Source organism: Odocoileus virginianus, chromosome 7 (assembly GCF_023699985.2).
Source record: "Odocoileus virginianus isolate 20LAN1187 ecotype Illinois chromosome 7, Ovbor_1.2, whole genome shotgun sequence".
NCBI classification, from domain to species: Eukaryota; Metazoa; Chordata; class Mammalia; order Artiodactyla; family Cervidae; genus Odocoileus; species Odocoileus virginianus.
This window is the reverse complement of record NC_069680.1, coordinates 65899757-65921498: the sequence shown is the minus strand read 5'-3', so window position 1 is coordinate 65921498 and position 21742 is coordinate 65899757. Positions and strand designations below refer to the sequence as shown.

The 21742-nt window shown below is 40.8% G+C and overlaps 1 protein-coding gene across 1 annotated transcript in view; it reads right to left on the bottom strand.

Annotated features, from left to right (window-relative positions):
• The window catches only part of LRMDA (leucine rich melanocyte differentiation associated), a 1164713-nt gene that overhangs the window by 36579 nt on the left and 1106392 nt on the right, over positions 1-21742 (bottom strand). Inside the window, exon 9 of the mRNA XM_070470890.1 lies at positions 414-496. Coding sequence (XP_070326991.1) covers positions 417-496 — 80 coding nt within the window. The 3' untranslated portion in view covers positions 414-416. The remainder of the gene's footprint in view (positions 1-413; positions 497-21742) is intronic.

The window sequence follows — 21742 nt, the reverse complement described above, 5'->3', positions numbered from 1 at the left end:
GCTCAATAGGCAAGCTAAAGACAGTCTCTCGCACTTGACGACAACCACTGAGCATGCTCAGGGAGGCCCCAGGTGTGACCTCTGCTCCCCTGTGAGCAGTGGAGGGGCCAGGCAATCTATCATGGTGTTCATCCTGTCAGCCCTGGTGCTTTGCCACCACTGTCTGTCGCCCTAGTGGATGAGACCTGCTTAAGGGCAATCATGTCAATCTCCGTGTGACCACTCAGTCTAAGGCAGAAGGATGATCCTGACAGGGCTGGCAAAGTCAGCAGAAGGTACCAAAAGCTGAAGTCACAGCTTTCCTACAGAGAAGTGATGTGGGCCATTGTCTTTTCATTTAGCTTTTCCTTTATTTTTGCTTTCTTTTTTTTTTTCTAACTCTCATGTCACTGGCTAAGGCATAGAGAACTTGCCTTTCAGAGCTGGTCATCACGGATAAACCTGTTGCCCTCTGAGTTTTTCCCGTAGTAAATATAGCGACACTTCCCCAGGATACCTGCAAATTAAAAGAAACACAATTATTACTGATGGGACAAGTATTATAGCAAGAAAACATTGGTGCTCATGGCAGAAATATAATCACAAAGCCCATGGGTGGTGGCAAATGGATTAAGCCCCCAAAGAGAAGGACTCTACTTTCTTCCCCTTAGAGTTGACATTCAAATAAAATGTCACCAGAGCACAGGCTCCTAGGAAGAATATTTTTCCTGAATGATTTGCCTTTCACATTTTAAAGAATTTTCTAGTTTGGCCAGCTACTTCTCAAAACAAAGCAAAACCCTCATTCTCTCTCCAAGTTCACTTAGTAGACTTTCTAAAAATGGAAAATTAAGAATTAAAAGTCAGGCTCAGTCTAAACAAAAGATATAAAACAATCCTTCCAGAATGTGGCATTTCAAATCCTTTATCATGAATCAATTTTGTTAATATCCAGACAGAACCTTCCAAATCACAGCAGACATCAAGTACATAATGGATGATTAAGGAAGGATGGTGTTCACAAAATGCCACATAGAAAGTAACGGTGCCTCTGACAGCAAATAGTTTCTTCTTACGGGGGTCCTGAATTATACTCTCAGGTCGGAATGCACTTGATTTTCATCTTCAGTTTTATTTTAAATAATTTTGTGGCTCCATATACAGCTTTTCTGTCATTCACAGAGATTATAAGAGGACTTTAAATGATGCCCCTAGAATAACGTCAAACCTTTCAAGCAACTCACCACTTATCCTAAATACCCATAAGAAATCACTTGCCATAGTTATTTTGAAAGCTTTGCAGGATTATTAAGAAAATATCAGTTTTTTTTATATTTATAACTACAATTTGATTTTTGCCACCTTTGGTTTATTTTCTTCTAATTTAAGAAAAACTAACTTAAACTCAGCTTCATGGAGTTGTCTTATTACTTAATAGTACTTGAGTCTCTGAAATGTGCATAACCAGAAAAAAAAAGTGTCTATACACATAAATTCATGAAATACAAATCTGTCTATAAAAAGTTATCCATATACATGTTTTTTCCCCATTATTTTGATAGTGTGAAACTAACAACCACCATCTAATATTCCTCTGGGATAAATCAGCACTTGAAAATCATGCAGGTTCTTCACATCAGAAGTCCTACGTGGTAAATACTTGGGTCACTGTACAGGAGATATTTCTCCACTACAGAACTGTAGACTGTATTCTTCAACATGGCTTCAAAATGACTTAGAAACGTTTAAAGACAAGGCAGATGTTCCTTGGTTTGGATGACTTGGGACACCATGGAGAATTGCTGGAGTCACAGAATCTCTGCAAGTTTGCAGTCGGGAGAGGATGACATCATTTCATGGGCTCAGAATGGGCCTTGGGCTGGCTGTCATCACCTCTGTTTCCTGCCAGGGTCCCCTGAGAAAGTTCACTGTGGACCACTCTTCACCTTTGGCCATGCTTTCTTCTTGGCCCCTAGTCCCCAGGTTCTGCTTTCCAGTATTGGTCTGGTGCCTGGAAACACTGAGGTTGGATGAAACCTCCCTGAGACCCTTCTTGGGGCCTAAATTGTTCTTTTGGCTGTTGACACTGAGCTGTTCCGTTTACTGTGCTGAATTCCACAGCACCTGGAATTGTGCTAACATGGTCTTCAGAGCCAGGACAGGTCTGTGGGCGTGGCTCGAGGCTGCAGTCTCTGAACAGCACCCCCTACAGGCCTGGGTGGGAGTGTCTCAAAAGTCCTTGAAAATCCACAAGGGGGTTCCTTAAACATAAGTGATTTCAAGAAATCCTCAAGAATGTGGAAGGATGAGGCTATGGGATGTTACTTTCTCTCTACAGCACCAGGACAGCAAGAATTTTTATAGAAAGAAATGAATAGGGCTGTCAGATGTTATAAAGAACATAGTCTTTCTCTTGAGTAAAAGAACGAAAGGCAGATACAGACACACATACTCACACACACATGCGCACGCGCACACACACACACAAAACACCAGCGGGTGCATTTGCTCCAGGAAACTCCCCAGAACATTAGGGACTGAATTTCTTCTCTCTGCGCTCTCTCCATGGCAAGCTTCAACTGCAGACCTTGCCTACAGACAACCTGGATAGCAAGAGCCCTTCTAGAAACAGCCTGGATATTCCTGAACCCGGGCTGTATGCGGAGGGAGGGGATGTGTTCTGAGGCACGCAGAACCCTGCCCTTCTGTTCTGGCCGGCACTGATAAAAGTCCTTTTTAAGGCCTGCCCTGTTCCTGTGGGCCTGAAAGTGAGAATGTTTATAGACACCCTGGTGAGAAAGGGCTGTTTGATGAATGCAGGAGACTGTGGCAAAGTGTCAGAGCTTGGAAAATGAGGCAAGGACATGAGGTATTAATATTGTCAATGATCTCTTGACGGGAAAACAGATACCACGTTCACCCTCAGATTTAAATAGACATCAAGTGCATTAATGACAAGAGGGCCGACTTCAAACAAAGGGGCTGTGTGGTGGGGAGCAGAGCCAGTCTCCGGGCTGGCATAACCTGATCTGAAAAGACACTGTCAGGGCTCGAGACAGGCCCAGGATTGTGTGCGGTGACAGAAAACAGAGATGCTGACAGAGATACCAGAGCCATATTATGCCAAGGATATTCTAACACTGTTTGCTGCTCTAACAAAAGCTGACATCACTCCCCAGCACTTGGGGTCTTCCTCGCCTGCTCCTGCATGTCTGTTTCTCCCCAGACATCATTACGAAACTTGCGACCATGGCCAAGTTCCTGGCAGCCCTGTTCCATCAGAGCACTGGGGTCATGAGGCCCGAGGATGACCTCAGTCAATCTAAATTTGGACTCTGCAGGAGGACCACACTCCCACCCCCTGATATCCTGGCTACTTGAGTTGGTCAGAGCGCCAACGTGTGAGGAGCTGTCACCTTGAATAAAATCGGAAGGGAAGGCCCTCAGTCTGCGGGCTCCTCCAGGAAGGCGCAGGGACAGCCTGGCAGCCCGACGATGAAATCCAGCTGCTGCTGCTCCCCTGGGGAGAAAGGTGGTACGGCTAGCGACAGTTAGAGTCAGATGAGATTTCTGAACTTGAACCACCAACGACTGCTTAAATTAACCAAGTGGTAGCCTCCATGGAGCTGCTGACCTAAGCTCACAGCTGGGAATGGATAACCCTGCCCCCAAAGAGGACTTTCATGCTTAATAAATAAATAAGTAAATAACATTAGCATGGGGGGGGGGGCGGGAAAGGCAGCGCTAAGACTTCATTTGTCACGAAGATTATACGATCTGCTCATAAATGAAGGGACATGGTGACTGTGTGTTTCCCTCTCTCTGGCTCTCCCCCGGCCTTCCTTCTCCATCATGGCAACTGCCATAAACTGTGCAAACTACGGAGGAAACAGTTTGCTTACAAAGAACGTTTGATGGGAGGCGCTCCGAGGTTGGAATTCGGGAACCCGCTGGTGGTGACTTGGTAGGCGGTGGTTTCTGTGTACATCTGCAATGCATTCACTTGTTTGTATCTCTTCAAACTCTAAATGTCTTGGGACTAGATGGGGAACAACACATTTAATGGCATATGTAGTGTTTCTAATTAAAATATCTGGCTTTGCCCATAATAAGTGAAGCAGGCTTGCCGTGAATCAGGCTGACGTTTAGCTGTCTGCGCGGGGCTTCTTTCGGGGAGCCCTGAAAGATGACAGTGCCCTGTCCCCTTGGGTATCTTCTCCTACCAAATGAGACAGTCTAATTTTTCTTAAGTAGCCAGCTCTGCCGTCACTGTAAGCTCTTAAAACTTTAGTTCTGGAAAAGATATGTCGGGAAAAGTCTATTTTAAAGAGGTCCTTTATCTTTAAAATGTCCCCCGCCCCCACACTGGAATGGGTGTTCTAATTACGAAGGTTAGGTTATGACCTTGGGGCTGCCTGGGGGTTGGGACTCAACGCCTTTTCTTGGCTGGACCAGTGTGGCGATGGTACGGATAGGACTGAGGAAAACCCTAAGTGTCCTGGAAAGGAAATCTTTGCATACCCTTGTAGAGGCCAGCAAACACCCCAGGACTTGCTGACATCCCAGATGGCCTTGTCTTACCATCTATTTAATAAGGGGAGGTGGGGAAAGACCTGTATTTAAATCCAGTTTGGCCCCTAACAGCTGAGGACACATACCCACATACATTCCCTCACTGGGGCAGGTTTTCCCATTTGTAAAATGAGGGCAAGGGGCCAGATATCCCAGAGTTCCACCTTGCTTGTGAAATAGATGATTCAGCATTTCTGAATGTTTCCCTTATGAAGATAAGGATGCCAGGTACTATACTGTCTGATGTAGGAGACAGAGACAATGGTTAGTTAATCAAAATTTGATTTGGACCAAGTCAGCCTTTGAAACCCATCCAGCCCATTTCCCCATAATACATAAAAGGGAGCTTTGCTGGACCTCCAAACACCCAAGGAAAGAATTTTGACTCACTTTCTTGCAGCCTGCATTTCACACCCAGAGCTGGGACACGCTCACCACTCATGTCCCCCTACTTTTGACATAGCTCGAGTCTCTTAACTCTGTGTTCAATAGAACTGAAGACTAAATATCAGAGTAAATGGTCTACCATTTGTATTTTAGCTGTGAAAGAATAATAGTCTTTCCTCATAAAAAACTCACCTGATGATGGAGTACCGGCTGGACCAATAAATTCATCTTTGTAACATGGAGAAGGTATAGATTTTATTATCACTAATAATGTTAGTTTTGGTAGTCATTGCTTTAAATGCTATTATCGCAAATGTATGTAAGTGTAACTGTGTAATGACAAACAGATTGTAATCTGTTTGTGATCACTAGCACCTTCCAATTAGTGCTACAAAATAAGCAAGGGACAGAGGACTCCTCATTCAACTCCTGTTTTCCCATCTGTATGGGTAAAGCAAGGAACCAGGCTCTTTGTGGCCTCTGAAGAGTGATGATGATATTGTGAAGATGTGGGTGGGCCCAGAGATGGAAAGAATATCTGGAGAGTCTTTCTGGTTCATTATGGAAGGTTCTGTGTGACATTATACATAGTGTGAACATGTCACCTCTACAATAATCCCTCCTTCTCAATTTCTAATACCCGGTGCTTCAAACAGTACTTAGTACTAAGAAGGTGTTCAATAAATATTTGAATAGATAAATTTAATACCATTCAAATTATCTGTACACAATTTAAACAGAATCCATAAAGTGAGGAATTTCAGTTGTTAAACACTCATACTTTAACCTTCGTTTAGATGACAGGCATTTGAAATGTTTTAAAAATATACACAGATTAAATATTTGCAAAGTAACAGAAGGCAACAGCCTCAATTCCTCAACACTGATGTTGTTTTTATGCTCAACACTTTACTCCCACAGAAACAAAGCAATCGGGATGTCTGGTTGGAGAGAGCTCAGTGGACTGAAGGAACGTTATCATCCAGCCTTAAGAGCTGTAAACATCACACAGGGGAAAGGACATTCCCCAGAAAGCGCATTCCTCGGCCTTTGTTATGTGCAGGTCCTAAGTAAACCGGGAACTAGAAGGAATAAACAGCCATGCTTTATGGTCCTGAGAAGTGGCTGGAGGTCAGCCCGTGTGATGGACTATCAGCTCCACTGTGGACATCACACAGGATTTAGCACAGTTTGCAGAATTGCAGGCTCCAAGTACAACAGCCTCCTTCAGCACAAGCTACTTAAGAACAAAGAAAAGATTTTAAAAGAAAACAAAAAGAAGAGAGATTGTAAAATGGTCTCAAGGGAAGAGGTTGCTTGGGAGCAGTTTTAGGGGAAGCAGGAAGGACAAAGTCCACCTTTGGTGGGGAGAGTATTTTCCCTTCATTTGCAGACCCGCCTGGGAAGCCTTAGGTTGGAAATAAAACAGGGAAAGGCTCTCCACCTGACCCATGGAAAGGGAGAGAAGACAAAGTGAGACTTTCTCCCTCCTGAGCATGATTTCAGGCAAGAGTCTCAGTTTATAATCTGTGTCTGGGCTTGGAATAGAGTGCCATGGTGATGCAGCACTTGCTAAACCCCAAAAGGTGAATAAAGGCTCCTGCTGTCCTCTCCACGGACTGGTGGGCATGCCATCCTTGCTAAGTACTGAAGTGACCACCTCAAACAGCGCTGCTCAAGGGAGGTTGTCTAGTCTCTCAAATGAGTGCACTTTTTAAAATCTCTTCTCCGTTATTATATAAAACAACCCCAGGAGGGATATTCTCACCCTGCTCTGCTGACCCTGATATTTTGCCATGGTGGACCTCTGAATTCTGCCATTTTGACCCCCAGGGTGCTCTGGCTGAAAGCTTATGAATATAGCACAAACTAGCCTGGTACTTTTCCTTTCAGAAAATATTAATTATTCAGAGAAAACTACATTTCATCAATTTAATTTCTTAATTTTTAAATTCAAAGTCAAGCCATATTCTATTTTTAATGTTTTCATTTTTCTTTTATTGAAATTATTTGCAAAGGGGATTAATTCTTTTCCATGTAATTTTTTACATTAAGGTGAAATTCCTCCACCAGTTTTTGGCAAATATCAAATTTTACTGGTTATACCTTCTAAATCTCTTTAAGTCATTAATTTTCACAAGGTTACATTTCCTTGAGTAAAATTTTGCAGATGTAAATTGTGACAGGAAGAATTAAGTCCTCTGCTGAAGTTTAGACAACACATTTTATTGTGTGTCATTTTAGTTCACTTTAGTTTTATTTTGTTTTCATTATTGCTACAAAGGCTAATTCCTTCCCATGAATTTGTGCAGTTTTCAATATGCCGACAAGATATAAATCTTTGGTCACTTTTTCATCCATAATAAATTGCATTATGTGCAGGTTTAGTTGCTGTCAGCTTATTCTGGATTAAGTAAATGGCAGTTTGTATTTATTTTTAGCACAAAGAGTATACAGGACATATGTAAATACTCTGGAAGCACAAGAGGATCTACATCATGGGGTTATAACACACTGCTTTTTACCAAATACCATCCAAAAAACCACAGTAGGGGTCACCTCAGCAAAGGTTTGGATACATCCGTACCCTGAGAGAAAGCTGACACAAATGCTGGGCACCACATCCCGCTGAGAAGAGGACATTTGGCCACAGGGTTCAGCCCCCTCCAGTGAGGCCTGAAGGAAGGTTAAACTTTCTACTGAGAACAGACCATGCAGCCTCCTTAGACAAATGCTGGGCCTTGTCAAGTCTCACCCGTGTGTTTGTAAGGAAGAAGAAAGCTGGGGAAGGAAACCAGTCAGCAGGGAAAGCATCTTGGCAAAATCGCTGCTGAAGGCGAGAGGAACGCAAGGCTGAGAAGCTAGCGCCCTCCCCCTGCCCCCCACTCCCACCGCACCCCAGCCTGAGGAGGCTGCAGGGACAGTCACGTGAGCAGGCAGGCAAGTTGACATGTGACAAGCCAGAGCCTCTGGAAAATGCACTCGGGCTCCCAGGGCAGCTGAAATGAGGCTTGTCATTTTAGAAGAGAAGGAGGGAGGAGAGGATTAAAACAGATGCAGGGCCAGTTTCTCCCTCAAATAACCTGTTAGTGGGAAACACGAAAGCGGGCCGAGTCGAGCTACGTGCACCTTTGAGTGGATCCCTAGTAACCAGATCCACAGTCTCCCTGTGAGCCCCCGGGCCCTGTGCTCCGGTTGCAGACGCTGCAGCCCTTCCCAGACCTGACCAGACCATTCAGTGTCCTCTCTGCATTGAGGAAATACGAAGCTGACAGATTTAAAAGTTATCTGGCAGCGGATGTTTCCATGATGTGAATCCTGGAAGGGAAACAGTCAACATGCTTTTCCTCAGATGTCAACGCTCTTTAAATTATTTTGTATTGGGGGTCGTGTGTGCAGGCAGAGATGGACGGGAAAGAATCCCAGGTCTGAGTGTGGGCTCCCTTGCTCCCGTGTGAACATCGGTAATACGATTGGCTCTTACTTCAATACATGCTATATTTCAGTCAAAGAGGAACATGTAAATATCAGAGAGCAAATGCCACAGTAAATATTTCCATGATCCCATAACATCCCCTCTTCAAAAAACCAAATCGAACCAAACTAAAAACAAAAAATAACAACCAATAACCCACCGTAGCTAAATCTTCTTAGCAACCCAAATTTTGAGTTTTCTTTTCAGGTTACATATTTTTTTGTGTGTGCCAGTTAAGAATGAAGCCAGAAATGGTTTTCACTCTGACTTCCTAAACAATGATTCACTCATTCACTCCTATGATACTTGATTATTTTGCTGTGCTTTCTAGTAAGCTCAAACACAGAATAGGAATTTTTTTCTTTGAAAGTATTTCTTTAAAGGTACTGAAGAATTCTCACTGAGACAGAATTTAAAGATCTTCATTTTCAGTAAAGGACCAAGAGGAGGTTCTCAGGGGCTTCCCCAAGGTCACACTACCAGACCAGACACCATACAACTACAATGCTATCTTTCTTGCTTGGTTATGGGATCTCAGTGGGATCGAACCCATGCCCCACTGCAGTGGAAATGCAGATTCCTCACTACTGAACCTCCAAAGTCCCAGCAATGCTATCTTTCCAGTACAAATCCCTCTGAATTATAGGACACTGCCCTTAGGATAGAAGAATGTCAAAGACCCACAACCTGATTCATACCTACTTTTCCACCAGGGAAACTTGAATTCTTAAAGCCAGTTTGGTCTGTGTTCCCCTCTCCCCACCTCCCTGTTCTAAGTAGGGTTTAATGGATCTGAGATGGGCTGCATTCCAAGTGCACGCCAAGATGGGATGCAAATGAGTTCAGATTCATGAAGATCCCTCTGTGCTGCTCGCTGATGGACAGCCCAACAGCCAGGCTGTCAGTCAAAATGGACAGTGGTCACGTGATACGGCTTCATTTTTATTTATTAAGTTTTTGACTGAAGAACTCAGAAACCTTCCAGATAGGAGAGAGAAAAAGAAAAAATAATTTTTTTCACCCCTTTATCACCTCTGCCATCCCTACCATGATTTCCACATTCATCTTTTCCACCTTTTACTTGAGGTTGGGAGTGCGGCCACTAGAGGGCAGCATGAATTTAGGAAAAACAGCTGCTTTCTTAAAAATAAATAAATAACTGATGGCAACGATTCAGGGAGGGCCATTAAAGTCACACTGGGCTTTTGGTCACCAATTATAGGTTCTGTAATGATCAATACGTCATGTTTGCTCAATCTGTGCTGAACACTTCCTGGAAATGGGGTTACCAGACACCCCCCACTGCTCACCCCTCCTTTTGGATGCCTCTGGTCTGGATTTCAGGGACTAATTTTCTTTACCATCAATTGCTCTAATTAGTCTTCCAGGCTCAGGGTTTGGGGATATTTGCATGTCACCTGCATAAATGTAAAGAAGCATGCAAAGATAAACAGAAATAGATTCCCATTCTTCTTAGAAAAAGTTTGTTTTTATCAGGGAAGTCTACAAGGAAATAAGCCATTCAATGGCATGAAGTTACTAACCATCATTTGATAGCAAAAAAAAAAAAAAGTGAAAAATATAAAAATTAAAGAAAAACTGGGTCAATAAAACATACAAAAAGCATGTGTACTCCATCCATGCAAATCTTGGCTGTCTTCCACCCAAAGGTTGTCTTCCATCTTAGAGTATCTGCCCAGGTTAATCAGAAAAGAGAGGTAGACAAATCTAGGAGATTGGGATTAGCACACAGACACCACTATGTATAAAATAGATAACTAATAAGGACCTGTAGAAGTAGGGAATGCTACTCAGTATTCTGTAATAGCCTATATGGGAAAAGAATCTGAAAAAGAAGAGGGTAGATACATGTATATGCATAACTGAATCACTTAGTTGTACACCTTAGTTGTAAATCAACTATACTCCAACAAAAATTAATGAAAAAAAAGTAAAAATAGGTAGAAACGACTCAAATAAAAATAAAACTTATTCCAGCTTCTGTTTGATCATCATCTAGTCCCCATCACTGGCCTCTGGCACATGGGCCAGTGATTATTTTTATGCCTAGAGCAACAAATGACCACCTCCCTTTAGGAGAAAAGAGGAATTCATGGGTTTCCAGGGATTTTGAACATATCATCATTTTTGAAAGAGCTGGTATTTTAAAATAGAATTTTTTAGAATTCAAATAAGTGAGTGGATTTTACCAGGAAAAGGGAATAAACAAAGACTGGATCTACTGGACTAGAGGAAAATGGAGTCCAGGTGTGGTTCTGCATGTCAGCTGAGAGTCTGCTCAAATGGTCAGTGAACAAAAATAAAATGGCTCTCACGCTTTCTTCCCTCAGACTTTCCTAATATAACAGTCATGGGACTGACTTGCCACTAGGGAAATGTTGGGTTCCAGATAATTAATTAAATTATCTTATTAACTCATGTCTCACTAGAAACCTTTTTTGAGTTTTCTCTCGCATGTGAAACACTGCATGTTTCACTGTCTTACAGGTACTTCCATGAGGATTTATAGTGAGGATAATACAGTTCAGAGGTTTCACCAGGGTGGGGAGACTGTTCAGTGAACATTTCTCAAGGTCTTAAGACCTCTTTTTATACAGGAACTCCTCAATGGCAGAGATGACAGTTTTTCATCCTTGCTTCCCGAGATACTCAACAGATGGCCAGTTATTGTGGAGTGGGTGAAAGGATCTCAGGATACTTCTGAACCCGAGTTTGATACACACTCCTGGACATTGGCAGGTGGAGGAGCTGCATGGCTTGTCCCCAGAAGAGCGATTCTCCAACTTTCCCTGGAACCCAGGTTATCTGGAAGGCTTGTTGAAACAGATTATTGAGCCCTCCCTCAAAGTTTTTGGTTTAGTGGGTCTGAGCTAGAGCCAAGAATTGGCAGTTTTGCTAGTTCCCAGGTGGCAGCGATGCTACAGATTAGGGAACCACACTTTGAGAAACAAAGTTCTAAGACAACCTAAAAGGGCCCTTCCCCGGCCCTTTAAAAAAGTAAAACCTTTAACATTAGCTTTTCTTCATGTAGAATCAAGACCACTCAAATTCAGAGATAAAAATCTAGTGTATCGAGTTTTAGCAAATGGAGGTTTCCTGTCTTCCTAACAACAGTCTGAAAACAAACCTTACCTAAAATAATAATAATAGAAGACTGCTCCAGCACTTTAATACAAAATGAAAAACACGAAAGTTTAAATTTAAGTGATGTGCAGATTACATTAACAGAAGAAAAGAGTTTTTTGGATAAGTAGATTGGAACTGAATCTACAGACCATAATTTATGAAGCATAAGAAAAAAAAAAAAGTTGCAGAAAAAATTTCCCAGAAAGTCTTTAGCTTTTCTCTAAAATGACAGAATCTTATATGAACAAATGTGAGCAGCGGGGGTCCCCCTGCAGAGTTTGAATGGGAATTTTGGCTTCTCTTTCAAGCAGAAATTTGCTTTTGGGTTTCAGGTCTGTTCCTATTAGAAAGCTCACATCAAAAGAGGGGAAAGCATCCACAGTTCTGTCTGGTTCTTCAGGCTAAAATTTCTCAAGAGAGCCATTGAAAATAAAGACAAGTTGCTTTTTTTTTTTCATTCTTCAAGCTGCAAAAAAGAACCTCTCAAATAAAATTAAGCAGACCCAATAACAACTGAGTTTGTCATAATTCAAACTGCAAGAATTGAGGAAAAGACCTTCCTTCTTGGGCCCGTTAGTCCAGCCTCCATCTGCCCTTCATTAGAATTCAAGCAAACTTTTCCTGTGCTGATATTACCATAATCTTTCCTAATTCCAGGACACTCTGAATTGCTCTCTCCAAGAAGAAAACAAAAGGAATCTGCTGATATATGATCTAACAGAAAGAAGTTTCCAGTACAAAAAAAAAAAAAACAAAAAAAGTATGTCATTACAGAGAGCACAGCTTAATTCTTGGGCACTAGCAATTCTCACTGCAAAATGTCAAAATGGTTTTCATTACTTCCTGATCTTCAACTCCTCATCTTCTAACTTGCTTTGAAAAAAGCACATATATACATATACATATATATATATATATATATATATATATATATATGCTAATGCCAAAGAAACTATAGTTTAAGTAAAACTTAACAGCAGGAAGCAGTTTATAAGAGCAATATGAACCTCGTATACATTTTTTTGCCCAAAATAAAGACAAAGTAAACAGCAGAAGAGCATATTATAAGGGTCTTCATTAGTGTCAGGCTCATTAAATCTTAATGAAGGCACCAGAGTCCCTTTATCAATATTAAGAGGGGTATACTTTTTGCCTATCAATGGAACGGCCTGGGTTAAACAGACATTGCTGACAGTGGGTGGTACCAGGTGTTATCTGTCTCTGGAACATACCACTTTGATGGCTTAGAATATTACCCCTTTTATTTGGCTGACTTGAGTTTATCAGGATTCACCCTGTGGTGAGTTAACATGCCTCCATATTGAAAAAAAAAATTGCCCATGGGCTACTGTGAGCCTTCCACCTAATAGAATACATCTGGTTCTGACAGTTTGATGCCCAGCTCTGAGCCACATTCGGCAACACAAATTAACAGCATAGACATTGCCCACGCTGAGCAGGAAGTAATAACCTGCTACCTGCTACTTGGCCAAAATCTCATTATAAGCCATTACAGTAATTGAGGGCCCAGACTCTGTGGATATTAGACTCCCTGAGTGCTAGTCATTAGTTCGGCAGAAGAAAGGCTCTGAGTGGAGGGGGTATGTGGCGGACTGGGGAGTAACTGTGCTTTGGACCATGGTGTAAATTCCATCTCCAGGTACACTGTAGCTCTGGGAGACCCCTGAGCAGTCTCTCTTCTGCCCTGAAGCCTATGTGACCTCTCCTGGGGGGCTCAGGACCCCAGGAAGATAATGTAATTACTGGTAGGTCTTCAACTATTCTATACAATTAAAATTTGCTTTAAATGAATATTGGGACAGCCACAAAGGGAAGAAGATGGGAAAAGGTGTCAGAATGCTCCAAAAGTATCGTAGTAGGGGTGGGGAGAGATGGGGGACTCTGCTATTCTCCTTAGAAGATGGGGGCTCTCTAGAATCACTACACACCTACAAGCTTCTGTCCTGTAGCTGGCCAAGCTGCCTCCTTTTCCCATGAAGCCTCACCCTCGGACCGGGACTGGGCAGCCATGGATGAAGTGGGGTGAGTTTGGGAGAGGGAAACAGGGCAGGAGTCCAATGGATCAATCAATCAACCTGGTTTTTGGTACCATCAGGATGGCTCTGAACTATAGTTACCATGACAGCTTTCAATAAACATTTCTTGGTAAGAGTTACATAAGGCCAGAGAGAGGAGTAACTGAAAATATAACAAATTGATTCCAAAAATCCCTTTGTATCTTTCTACATACAAATCCCTCATACACACATACACACACACACACACACACACACACACACACACACAATAAGAAACAAAATCCTCCAGTCATTAGAGCAAATTTATGTAAGGTTTTATCTAATGTGTAACACAACTCTTAAGTGCCATGTCTTCTCCAGAAACCACTGGAATCCTGGTTAGTAAGCCTTCCTGGGCATCCGAAGCTTCCATTTCATCCTACTTCCAGGTCTCAATAAAAGGCTGCCTGACCTTGGCATTTTGAAAGAATTGGTATTCAGGGGAAATAAGCACTATGGTGGGGAAAAGAGTCGTGCTGCCGAGGGTGAGGATATCTGTGAGGGTCAAGTCCACCTTATACACATCATGAGACCATCTTCTTGTATCGGCCACACCAGCCTCATTATTCCTCTGCACCCAGAGGGTTAAGTATACAGGCTAGAGCCTAGAAAATGGCTTCTATTGGTACAAGTGAGGCCTTCCCTATAACTAGATCCTTCAGGAAAAAACAAATTAATCAACAGCGAGCTGAAGTGGGTTTAATGATTGCATTCTGCATACAATCAGCTTTTCCCTTTTCAAGGGCCATCAATATGTCAAGGGAAGACATATCTGAAGGATATAGCTCTTAACATCAAGGTTATCTATTCTCCACAAGGCTCCCACTCCTTCCCGGGCTGATACTCCACGCCGCCTGTGTCTAACATTTTCATCAACTCCGCAATCAATCAAGGTAATAATGTTGTGCAAAAAATCAATTAACAACGCAATTAAACTTTCCTTATTATCTCAAAGGGCTGAAATAATACCTAAAGGGAAGATAGACTCACTGAGCGCAGACATCCATAATCCAATGTGAAAGTGAATTATGAGATTGGACAGATGCAGGCATGTGCTGGTGCTGTTATTTTCCAGGGGTTATATCTCATCATGGCAGTGTATCAGTCAGCCCCAATCCCAGACCCTAAAATTCCAAATTACTTTTAAGAAATATATGATGTGCAATATCCATTTCATATCCTCTTTTAAAGATAACCCCCTCCCCTCCAAAAAAAATTGAACGGCCATATTATTCAAAGACAAAATGATCTTTCAACAAGAACATAAAATATAAAAGCTATAATAACATTTACATCTGTATAGCACACATCTCTGTAAATGCAGGTCATCTATTATACATAATCTGCAGTGCCTAAGAGGCTCAGGATGTGGCACAACATTTAAAATCCACACGCTTAAATGTGCAAACTCCTATGAAACGGCTGTGCCTTCCCCCCAGAGGAGGTCTCACCCATGCCTGTCTGTATACACGCACATACACACGTGCAGGTAGAAGCATTGGGAATGAAAGCATTACTCATTTAAAATGAGAATGACTATATTATTTAGCAATTACACTCAACTCACCCTGAAACACTGTCCTTAGAAATTGACCATTTATAGTACATAAAAAAGAGAGAACTATTAACCTTTTGCTGTAGCGAAGACTGTGAGATGCTTGAAAATTCACTCTGAAACGAGATACAAAGTAAAAGAGGAAGGTGTTCCCTGACATTTATAGAGCTCATCTTAAGCTGTTCAGGTCCCACAAGAGATGGTCTGGCACTGACAGAAGGTGGCCTAGAGATAGGAAGTGAAATAGCAACCAGAGGAGGAAAGGTTTGCTAAACAAACATGGGAGCAAACGCCAGGAAACAATACAGGATGGATAAACAACAAGGTTCTACTCTAGAGCACAGAGAACTATATTCAATAGCCTGTGATAAATCAGAATGGATAGGAATACATAAAAAAAAAGAATGCATATATATGTATAACTGAATCACTTTGCTATACAGCAGTAATTAACACTATGTTGTAAATTAACTATACTTCAAAAAAAAAAGCCAGTAAACAAAAGTACTGATTTAAAATTTACATTATTTGAATATTCTCTTGACTCTTGGAAGTAAACACTGGGAGAATAAGTATAAACAAATACCAAATGTGAACACCCAACAAAAATCATGTCCCTTTACAAGTCTTTCTGCATCATGGCCCCAAAGGCTTCTATGCGGCAGAAGGTAAGGATCTCACAGTTTACAAGAGAGTCTAGGAGATCCCTAGAAATTCACAGGAGCCAGGTAAACTGATCTGGAAAGGTACCGTTCCAAATTCGGGCTTCAGAGCATTCTCCAAATTGGAACGAAAGGATTTCCCTGTGTTTCAAACATGTTGCTACATGGTGTGCTCTAGGTTTTGGTAACAGACAGCTATTCTCCTAGCAGCACGGATTTCCACATAAACCACCTGGAGTTATGCAGGTACTGTTTTATAATACTGTTGCTCAACAATGCAATCCTTTTTTGCAAGTTACCCAGTGCAACAAAGATCTATCTTCTTATGCTAACTCCCTCACCATTTTCAGCACAGCAAGGAGGCAGGACAGAGCCCCAAGTGCAGATTTCAAATAAACAATAAAACAAGACAAATACATACAAACCCTCATTCTGTAATTTGTTAAGAAAAATAAGGAAGCAACTCATGATGTACTTTTCAGTACAGAATTTCAACAGAGTTGAACAGGTAGTGAATCCTGCCTGTTCTCTCCTAACCTTAGGAACATAATTAATATGTTTTCATTTTCAATGACTATATTGTGTGTGTGTCAACTGGAACTGCTCCTGCTGTGTATTTGATTCCACCGACGATGGGGTGGGTTGGATTTTAAATGATGTGTGAGCACTTCTGTTCTCCCCGTGCTCTGGTTTATGTGTTATTCATGACTCGCATTACAGACATGGCTGATACACAGATGTAAATGTTATTAAATCTTTTGTATTTTAGAGGCTTTGTGAAAGGTTTCTTTGTTTTCAAATAATTCTCTTAACCACCCAAAATAACCAGAAATACATGACAATGTCTTGGGAATTTTTTCCTCTGAATTTTCTGATGGAGAGATTTTCTCCCTTCTACTGCTATTTTTTTTTCATCAAAATAAAAATGTATGGATAAGGTGGCAGATGGAAGGGTTACATCTTTATAGTAACCAGTTAAGAACCAATTCACATGTATGTATGTATGCACACCTGTGTGTTTTATGTGCATGAAAGTTATACATGGGCACATGGTACTTGTATATACACTGTTACATGCATGCTCTGTGTGTCTTGCTGAGAACTGAATGTGTGGGTCCTTTCTGTGTGTATCTCACACACAAGTGTGTTGGGTGTGCACATGGTGTGTGTGTTGGTGTGAATATGTTGACATCGTTATGCCACAACAGAACTCAAAGTCAAGCAATTCTTGATTACCTGCCCCAAATCCAGGTGCTTCACTGCATTTTGGTCTCTGACATAATTTTTAGCCTGTTTTCATTTTGCTCCAGCCTCTTTACATTTCTCAGGATTTCAACAGAAATGTGGTAGAGGGTATACCTTTTCATATGGATGGTACTTAATACTGTGCTTCTTACTGGCTCACTTTTCTTTATTGATTTGAAATGTAAACAAAGCTCTGGGCTGAACTATGCACCTCCACAAATACAGAGGACCTGACTGAAGGAGGTCAGGAAGGATAGAGATGTAGTACATTTAGTCCTGAGGTTGGCAGCCCAATTTTGATGAGCTCAAAGATGAGAGGTGGCTCAGGACACTCAGGGAAGTGGGGGTCTCTGGTTCCCCAAGCATCCTTTGGAAGCATGACAAAGGGCATATCAACTCTTGTAAGTGTGACGGACTCCAAAGGTCAGGTTCTAGTTGCTGGGTTGCAGCAATTGTCCTGTGCAACATGTCAACTTCTGGGCCTCAGCCTCTCAGCATCTGGAGAAAACTCTCTATAAAGGCTGTTCCTGTCCCAGTGAATATGCCTATTTTCATCTGAGCATATTGGCTATGCTATGCATTGCTCACATAGTTAACACAGGGCTATAATTTTGTTACATTTCCCTCTTTTTGTTTCCTTGGTGTGTCTCCTTCCCTCCTAAAATAGCCATAAATGTCATATACATTCTTACCTTTATGGGGGCTTTAATTCCACTATCAAAACATAATTATCCTCTCTCAGAAACCTGTACAACATCATTTTTTTACACTTTTTCTAAGAAATAACTAGTTCTCTGCCAACTAATTCACATTAGGATGGGAGAAGTTGACAATGAAATGAAATTCATAATTTCAGATAAAATATTTTACTTAAAAAATACACTAAAAAATAGACCAACTGAATAAATCTCTAACAGAATTTCAGGCAGTATAGGTAAGTAGGAAGCCCTATATGTCAGGGACAATCAATGAAAGCCAAAATGGAAGAAAATAAAAAAGAAAGAAATGGGAGAGGTTTCTACATTTGAGCAACTAACAGGCCAGAAAGGCAGATAACTTGTCAGATACTGCAGTAAAGTTTTCCATGATAATGTTATCTACAAAATGTTATATAAATAAGAACAAAAAAGATTAGTGATGAGGTGAGTGAGCAGAAGGCATTAAAAAAGGGCATTTTCTCTGTATGTATTTCTCTTTTTAGCCATGTTAAGTCACAAATATTATATTTATTATAAGTTAAACAATACAGAGGTATACAGAAAAGCTTAATTATTACTCCTTTCAAAACTTCTATGACCATGTGATGGTGATTGATTCCCAGGACATACTACTGGACACAAACAGGTACAGAACAGACTCAGTATACAGGGCTAAGTGAAAATGCAAGGAGCAAAAATGTACATAGACTTTTAGGTAAGAAAGGAGTAAAATAAGATTAAAAAATAAACACATATCTTCATACATGTTTTGCAAAAAGAAACACAGAAAGCATAAACATAGACAACTAAGAATGATGTAGGTGGTGGATGGATGAAAGCAGGGGAAAGGTATTGGGAGGGGACTCCTCTGGATATATCTCTCTTTAAATTAATGTATTTTGCATATTCAAAAATATAATAAATCAAAAAGGATGGGAAGGGGCTTCCTGGTGACTCAATGGTAAAAATCTGCCTGCCAAAGAAGGAGACACAGGTTCGATCCTTGGTCCTAGAAGATCCCACATGCTGTGGAGCAACTAAGCCTGTGCCCCATGACCATAAGTTGCCCACACGCTGCATCTACTGAAGCCCATGAACCTTGAGCCCATGCTCTGCAACAAGAGAATCCACTGTAATGAGAAGCCTGTGTCCACAACTAGAAAGTAGTCCCTGCTTGCTGCAACTAGAGAAAAGCCAGCACAGCAATGAAGAACCAGAACAGCTAAAAATAAACGAATAAATTTTAAAAAAAGATGGTAAAAAACAAACCTTAAAACTGGGTACAAAAGAAATGAACCTAACCATATATCAAACTGACAGTCCTTCAACTGTACACCTGAGTGAGAGGTATCCAAGCATACCACCATCACTAACAAAAACTGAAAAGAAAGCTTGAGTATTACTTTGCAGCCTTATTGTCATTACTGTTAGTGCTGTTATAATTCTCCAGTTATTCTGCATATATTGTAGGATAGAGGAAATGTGCAAATATAATGAAGGGGTTGGAAGTCAAGTTTTCACTGTGAGAGAAGGGAAACAAAACAAAGAGAGAGAGAGAAGATGTAGAGAGCATAAAATGGTCCCCAAGATGTCCATGTGCTAAGAACCTCAGGACCTGTGAATATGATATCTTACATGGCAAAACGGACTTTGTAGAAGTGGTTAAGGACACAGACCCAGGATGCAGACACCCTGTTCTTTCTGGGTAGGCTCAGTCTAATCATGTGAGTCCTTCAAGGGAGAAATTTTAAAGGCTGTGGTCAAAGAGGGAGATATGGAATAACAATCATAGACAGGCAATGCCACTGGCTTTGAAGTCAAAAGGAGGAAAGGAAGAAGGAGGAAGGAGGAGAGGAGGACAGGGAAAGGGGTGGAGGAAGACAGAGGCAGGAGGAGAAGAAGAAGGAAATGAAGATAAAGAATTTGAAGATGAAGGTGACTCCATGAATTTAAATTTGGGGTATTTATAAGAAATCATAATTAAAAATTATACATGTATGAATGCATGTGTGTACATATTTACATAGGATATCTAGCATCTGGATACTGGTTTCCAAAAAGTATTTTCTACCAATAACCAGGGTTTCTTCAAGAAACCCTGGTTTCTAATTCAGTTTGTGGGCAGGAAATGTACAAGTGAGCCTGGAACATCTTGTTCCAGAATGCAGAGAACAGTCAGTGGCTCAAAGAGGCTCATTCTGACCCAATTTGGCACTATTTGAATATCAAAGAGAATAATGATAGTAATTAACTTGCCACATTGAATTTTAAAAAATTTAAATTCATAGTGATACTTAAACACATAAAGAAATAAACGTAAGAAAAGACAGAAAGCTCTTATTTAAAGAACATCAACTGTTTAATGCAAAAAGAAAGCAAAATTAGAAAAATCACCATACTCCAACATAGTGATTCAGGCAAATATTATCAATTGATGTGACAACTACTGGGTGAAATTTTTCAAGGAAGAAAATATTCACACAGTGTCAAATTGCCACTATTTAGATTACTTATTCATTATAAAGGGGAACATATACCTTTACATTACGTTAAAATTGTGATAACCATGTTCACTAATGATCAATCTTAGCATTTACTGCAAAAAACGATGGCTAAGTATCACGTGCTTCTCAATATGATTCCCATACTTGCCAGAATGTTAAACCTGAACCAAATACAGGAGAGCAATCATAAAAATCTGGAATGTGGGACATTCTACGATGAAACTGACCCAGGCCTTAAAAAGAAAAAAAGAAACTAAATGTCATGAAAATGAGGAAAGGTGGGAGGTATGTTCTAGATCACTGATGCTTTGGTTTCAGAATCCCCTGGACCATTGTTGCAGATCACAAGGGCTGCCCACACAACTTCTCATTCAGTGGGTCTGAGTGAGGGCTCCAGTGTTTCCATTTCTGACAAGTTTCCTAGCGGTGCTGATGCTGCAGACCTTGGAGGTTACCCTTGAGAACCACTGCACTGGATTAAAAAAAGACTTAACAAGCAAACTCAAATTTTGATTAGATACTAGACCAACATAATCCCTTCTTCTTTCCTTCCTTCCTTCCATCATGCCTTCACAAAAATGTATAAGGTTCATGCTTAATTTGCATTATAATATGCCTGACTAATACAGGTTATTAGAAATTATTGAGTCATGCTTCTTCCACCACACAATTATTAACTGAGATCCTACTGTGTGCCAGTTAATGTTCTCACAGATGGTGATACAGTGGTGGATAGTCTCAACCCAGGGACACTACAACCTAGTGGCAGAAGAAAGACAATAAGCAAATAGATATAATGTAAAAACAAATCACTAATAATTTTAGATACAAATATATTAGGTTGGTGCAAAAGTAATTGAGGTTTTGCCTGTTGAACTTTGCCATTTGATACTGGAATATATTCTTAAGTAGATGTGGTTATGTTATACATTAATTTAATACGCATTTCTCACTTTTTTTTTTTACTAATGATTTATTGCTTGCTGTGTATTTTATATTTTAGACTATGGAAGTGATGTTAGACAAAAAGCATTTGAGTGAATTTCTTATCTGAGTTCAAAATCTGTTGTAAAGCAGCAGAGACAACTCACAGCATCAACAATAGATTTGGTCCAGGAACTGATAATGAAAGTACAGTGCAGTGGTGGTTCAAGAAGTTTTGCAGACACAAGACCCTTGAAGACAAGGAAAGCAGTGGCTGGTCATCAGAAGCTAGGAAGCTGACAACAACGGAGAGCATCACTGAAGCTGATCCTCTTAAAACTACACAGAAGTGACCAAAGAACTTAGTGCCAGCCATTCTATGGTTCAGCATTTGAAGCAAAGTGGAAAGGTGAAAAAGCTTGATAAGTGGGTGCCTCGTGAGCTGACAGCAAATCAAAAAATCAGTTTGAAGTGTTGTCTTCTCTTATTCTAAACAATAACAAACAATCTCTCAAT